We start from the raw sequence: 6,793 nt of genomic DNA, 5'->3' as shown, positions 1-6,793 counted from the left end.
AATAAATGTAACTTACTTGATAATACATATCCTTGAAAAGAGAAGAAAGAAAGAAAAAACTTTAAATGCAAGTATGATTTGAGAATGTTTGATAAGTTTTCTTGACCAAAATAAGTTTGTATGATACATAAATTTATTTTCGTAAGTTATTTCAAGTGCTTAACTTATTTTGATAAATTATTTGAAGTAGTTTATGAAAAATAAACTAGCTTATAAGTTATTAACTTTTTTTTTCTCAATTTTATCTTACTATTTTATTTGAAAATTCATTTTTCACTTTTATTCAATTTAAAAACCTTCTTATATTTTTTTTGTCATCTAAAAAAACTCTTGTATCTAATTTAGTTTGTAATTATGCAACTTGAAATTCTACTTTTTTATTAATTTATTTAATGTCAAACTATTTATTTTAATGAATTATTGCATTGTTTATTTGGATTTATGGTTAAAATATTTGGTTTCTAAATCAAAGTTGATGATAAAAATATCAAAATTATGCATAATCCATAGTATAGCATTGAAACCCCAACAAAAAGAGATTAAAATTTTACCTACTTTTTAAGATGAAATTTATTAGACATAAAATTTAAATATTAGAAATAATAAATATATAATTTTTCATCATTTGACATTTATATTTTTTAAATATTAGTCTTATTAAATACTGTAAATTAAATTAGCTAGCGCATATAAGCTTTTAGTTTTTTAGCTTCTAACTTATAGTTTATAAGCTTTAAGCTGGCTTATAAGCTTTTAGTCGGTTTATCAGCTAATTTATACCAAACATAACTTTAATTGATTAAATTTCCTTTGTCTTATAATAACTATTGTGTTTTAGGAAAAATTATTTCAAAATACTTCATCCGTCTGCATATATTAAGTTAGTTTATTTCATTAAATTGTGTCCTTCCCAATTAAAAAAATATTTTTTTCAAATTATCCTTCATTAAAATTTGATATTAAGTATAAATTCCCTATTAAATTAAAGATATTTTAAACATAATTTCATTAAATAAAATAAAAGTAGTTAAGTTTTACTTATATTTAAAAATAAAAAAATTTGATTTTTTTTGCTTATAAAAGAAAACAGAGAAAATAATTATTATTTTAATTTTTTAATGTAACATTAATTATTTATTCTAATTATATTTTTTTATAATATTAATGATATGAGCTATTATTATAATGGACCGAAGGATTACCTCATAGTTTCATACAATTAAAGAGCTAAAATTCTAATTAGGGTTGACTAATAGAATCATTTTCTTAAGATAATGATGAGTAAAACCGAATTATTTTGTACAAAACTATTGCATTCTCATTTAATTTGAACAATCTTTGTCATTAGTTGGAGTATCTACTTGCCACGGGAAAGGGGAGGGGGGCATGACCTACCACTTACGGTTCTTTAATATTCGTATCTAATTTATGTCAGCTGTTGTCCACGATCACACCAAAAATTCAAACGAACATTGAAAACCATGTTGAAATTGTTAGTGACTGGTTCATATGAATTTCTTCCGCTATCCGAATGCTTTGTTAAGCAATGAAATTTCTCCTACTTAATTAATGAGCATAATGAATGAAAGAGCAAGAATCAGTGCATTACGTAGTAGATGTTCCTAATTTCCTTCTCTGGATGTAACTTTTTTTCTAGCCTTATGTCACAGACAGTTGACAAATTAAAATTTTGTAACCTAGAAAAATCTACACTATGAAATTTTCAACTCAACTAAGCAGAGTGATTGCTTGGCTAGAAGCTATATACTATTTGTTTTAAACTATCATTGACTTCTGTATATACTTGATTCATGCCACTTACGCACGTTACGATGGAACAAAAAGTATGAGGAAGATATCTCCATTTTATTATAATTGTCGTATAAGAAAATAAAATATTTTAAAATAATTATTATTTTAATTTTTAATATAATATTAATTATTTTTTAATTTATATTTTTTATAATATTAAATTAAAATATAAGGTTAATTTTATAAAAATATTATTTTTTATCTATCTAAAACAATCTTGAACCACTATTATCTTGGGATGGAAGGAGTAATTTTCAACATGAAGTTTTTTTTTTAGCAAAAATTGTTTGTATTTTTATTATATTTTTAATATGTAATTTTTACTTTTACTTTTTTCTATATTGCATAAATGATGAACGTGATTATTGTCATCAATAATTAGTTTAATTAAACAGATTAAATTTTAAGAGAGTTATGACGATAAAAAAAACAACAACTTCAATATTTAAAATTAAAATGTAGTTAGCTTTAGTATGACTATGCTGAAATTGAGTATGGACACGTTAAATTTAACATGACTGCTAACTGAGTATATTTTGCTAGAATTTTAACATGATCTTGCATGGTTGCACGTTCATGCAAATTAACATAGATTAATGTAATAAATATTCGACATGGGTTGTGCAACTTAAACACGGCCGGTTTTGACATTTTAGGGCGAAATAATAATATACTTCTTATATTTTTTTATAATCACATTATTTATATATGAAGTATTCATTGTTTTGTTGAGGATTTCTGAGAAAAGAAATTTAACTTACCACTTTTAATAAAAAAATTTCTTTTAATCATATTTTTTTCATCCATAAGACTTGAATTTGAAATTTAATTTAAAGGAATCATACTTGATTTAACTTATATATAAGTATTTAAAAATATAAACATATTTTAATATGATTCATAAAAATGATACATTTGATTACATTAAACAAATAATATAGTTTTATCAAATCTCAACAAGTAATGTATGGTGGGTTCATTACATGCTAATATGTCATACTTAATTAAAAATTCATTTCACATGAATTTATGAATATAACATATTAAGGAGGAAATTATTAGATATAAGATCGACTTTATGATAAAGAGTGAAGGGAGAGATGGATAGGTTGTAAGTTTGAATATCTTGCTATCAAAAACTAACAAACTAACAATTAAATATTAATTAATAAAAAATGTTAGAAAAAAACTAAATATTTGTATTTTCTACTCAAATGTCATATTTTAATTTGAATAAAAACAGATATAAAAAAAATTTCAAATAATTTATGAAAATAATATAGAATTTTATTTACTATACAACTATAAAAAAAATTTAATTTTTTTTTTATTTTGTTTAGCTATAAGCCCTGACGATCGCACCCCTAAACTAAGTCCGGAGCCGGCATGAACTTAAATAATACTACTACGTCCGTGCACCTTTTTTTATGCGAGCTAGGTTTATATTTCGCACTTCATTCGTAACTCTTTAAGGGTTTTAAAGAGCTTTATTCCCCATCTTTAGACTCCCAAAATCTAATTATTGACGTATTGTTAGTTGATCGATTAATTAATGATCATACTGCAATCGTTTAATGAAACTATATATAGGATAATCAGGTTGGGAGGTTCTGAAAGATCAATCATAATATTCTTTTACTTTCAATTAGTTATTGAAATGGGCACTTTCTTTATTAGGCACTGCTAGTTCCTTCTTTTCTGATTTAATATTTTTTTTATGCATAAAAAAAACACTCTCAATTAGTTACTGAATCAACCAATTTATTAGGATTTTCATACTTCAGGGAAAAAATAATACGCACGATCATTTGGTGCTAATGAATTTAGAATACATGATCAGTTTGCACGATTAATTTGCAAACTTGCTTTTTTCTTTTCTTTATAAAACATGATTTGTGAGTTGGTTTAAATGGTGTTTGGGTCAACTCAAAATGGAGTTTTGGTACATTAGAATAGGCAATAGCTAACAAAATTATCTGAATATTTTTTTTATTTGTATGTGAGTAAAGTTGCTAACAAAATTATCCGAATATATTTTTTTTTATTTGTATGTGAGTAAACTTGCAAACTCACGAAATACATGGTACATTTAACCCATATTAGGTAAATCAACCATGTAAACTCAAAATTAAATAGGCCAAAACTTTAACTAATATTCCAACCTGCACAGGCTATATTAATATGAACCGATTTGTGCTCCGTGACTCGCATATATACCCACCTTTATCTTTGATTTTAACCCATCAAATCAAAATTTACGGGATGATACACTCTTGTCTGCTCACTTTAGATTGGTAATCCCCATAAAGAGATTTCCTAATGAATGAGTATTCAATTTTTCTACCTAAAAGACAGTGCCTTCAATTTTCAAAACATGTCAACTACAATTAATACAAGAAATAGTATGAGGCTATTTACACAGTATCAACATAGATATATATGTGGATTCCAGACTATACTTTCTTGTCATAATGTTGATAAGCTCTACGAAAGGTATCTTAACTCCAATCTGTTGACGCCAACTACTAATGTCAGCCAAGGACCCTTTACATTTAATGTTCTTACTCTACTTCTTGTATTTATAAGCTTCAAACTTTCCACCTTCTCTTCAATTTCTCTTTGCCTTTGATCTTTGTCAGCTTTTTCTTGCTTCCGTAGTTCATATGGCGTGTGTTCAAGTCATCACAGTTCTTCTCTTTGCATTGGCTCTAGCTAAAATTTACCCCTCAACATGTCAAGTGGTGCAGGGAAAAGTCTCCTGCGTTGACTGCACTCACAACTATGACTTATCTGGTTTGTGCCAACTCTCATGCAATATATATGTACTAGCTTTAATTATATTTAAATAAATGTTCATTCTATCCATTACTCTATTTTTTAGCCAAATATAGCATGTGTGCATGTGTGTTTTGTTGTGTACAATGATGATAATGAAGTTTGATAAACCTAGGATCTCATGTAAACTATTTAAATCTCTCCCTATTAAGCCGACTCTGATAGACTAATCTGTGTGTATGGGACGGATCGATCTATTTTAGAGAGATTGGGGCAGTTGTGCACACTATTTTTATTTTTCTTTTACATAGTATATATGTGTGGTTATAAATTATTTTGAAGTACAGTTAAAAAAATTAAGTTATAATATCAGTTTTGCTCCCACTAATTTATATATGTAAGTATTGCTCCCACAACTAAATTTTTTTGGATGGTTCTAGGGATCATGTATGAAACTTGATTCTATATACTTTCAAATTTTCAGATATTAAGGTTTCAGTGAGGTGTGATGGTGTGAAAAAACTGGCTTTGGCAACTACAGAAAATGATGGCTCCTTCAAGGTTGATCTTCCCCTAGACCACACAAAACCTTCTTCTTCTGTGAATAATTGCCTAGCAAAACTTCTTGGTGGGCCAGTTCAGCTTTATGTCTCAAGGGAAAACCAGGTATCCCAAATTATCAAGGGCAAAGATCAAAACAGCTACACCATCTCCACTTCCCTTAGTTTCAGGACATCATGCCCCCTAACCACAAAATGCAAGGGTGGGAAACAGGTTGGTTCATCGAAAACTGTGGATCTACCTCTGCCTCCAGAGTGGGGATTGGCACCAAGTAGCTATTATGTTCCTTTCTTCCCCATCATTGGAATACCTTGATCATGGGCTCAAGACTTCAAGTGATTTGTAATCACTTGATTAATAATACTTGTAGGGGATAATAGACTGTTATACTGTCTTATATGTTACATATGATTATTATAGATATGTGTCATGTGTAGTGTGAAAGAATGATGCCACTTATAGTTGTGGCATGTACTGTATGATAGTACGTGAAGGAAGTATATTTCCTGGCTTGAAAAAGAATATAAATACTCTACTGGTTTGTCAACTTATGTTACCTTGTTATATAGTATGATATTTTGCTAATCAACTGCAAGCAGGAAGAAAAGAGTTAGCTGTACAATGAATGAGAGTATGAGACACATAATCATTTGATTATATACAGAGGTGTATGACACTTAAGCATTAACTATGAACAGTGGGTGGTTAGCATTTTCTTATATTTAATTTAAGGGTATGTTTAGATAAATTTTTCAAAAGAACTTATAGGAGAAAAAAATAAAATTAAAAAAAAGGTTTCTCCGTAAAATTAGCTAATACATAAGTTAATTTATGGAAGCTAAGCTCTCTTACATTAGTTTCACTTAAAACTTATTTTTAATTTATACTTAAACTAATTTTAGCTTATGAAAATATTTATTTTATTTTTTTTCTTCTTTTCTTTTCTCAGATTTTTAATTCTTATAAATATATTGAATTATAATTATAAATATAGTCCTTTTATAATTTATATTCCTTACTAATTTTAAAGGAAAATAAACACTTTCTCTTCACGTTGTTATCATAAATCAGTTAATATTGATGATGTGTACTGTCAAATAATGATACATGATGTACGATCAATATATGATAATTAAATGAACCAAAAGTGATAATTTTTAAAAATAAAATTATCAAATAATGAAATGAGCCAAGCATGAATACAAATATGTGATCCTTTTTAAATTATAATTTGCCATTTTATAAGTTATATGAAAAAATTGACTAATGTAAAATAATATTACACCGTCATTCAATCGTAATTTATGTATGATAAGATTGTTAACTTTTATCATAATTTTTTTTAAAAGTCATAAGTCATATTAATGATGATTTATGATTGAATGACAATATATAAAATTATTTTACAATACATAACTTTTAATTTTAATTAATATTTATTATTTTTCTTTTGAAAAATAAACTCTTTGGGTTCTTGTTATCATAAATTAGTAAACATTGATGATATGTTTAAATGATTCTTAATTTATCAAATGATGCGTAGTATGTAATGAATTTATGACAATGAAATGAACAAAAAGTGATCATTTTAATATATATATATATATATATATATATATATATATATATATATATGAGGATATTA

The 6,793-nt window shown here is 26.4% G+C and overlaps 1 protein-coding gene across 1 annotated transcript; it reads left to right on the top strand.

Moving 5' to 3' along the window:
- Positions 1 to 4,413: 4,413 nt before the first annotated feature.
- Positions 4,414 to 5,737, top strand: LOC114374901. Its single transcript, XM_028332625.1, has 2 exons — positions 4,414 to 4,605; positions 5,072 to 5,737. The coding sequence occupies exons 1-2, from the start codon at positions 4,476 to 4,478 to the stop codon at positions 5,461 to 5,463; spliced, it is 522 nt and encodes a 173-aa protein (XP_028188426.1). The 5' UTR covers positions 4,414 to 4,475; the 3' UTR covers positions 5,464 to 5,737.
- Positions 5,738 to 6,793: the final 1,056 nt, after the last annotated feature.

This window comes from Glycine soja, chromosome 11 (genome assembly GCF_004193775.1).
Source record: "Glycine soja cultivar W05 chromosome 11, ASM419377v2, whole genome shotgun sequence".
In the NCBI taxonomy this organism is placed as follows: domain Eukaryota; kingdom Viridiplantae; phylum Streptophyta; class Magnoliopsida; order Fabales; family Fabaceae; genus Glycine; species Glycine soja.
This window is presented reverse-complemented; position numbering and strand designations above follow the sequence as displayed.

Bases quoted from the DNA above. Each gene is read 5' to 3' on its own strand.
- LOC114374901 (XM_028332625.1), top strand. From the start codon at position 4,476: ATGGCGTGTGTTCAAGTCATCACAGTTCTTCTCTTTGCATTGGCTCTA. The intron at 4,606-5,071 runs GTTTGTGCCAAC...TCAAATTTTCAG, and splicing joins TCACAACTATGACTTATCTG to ATATTAAGGTTTCAGTGAGG.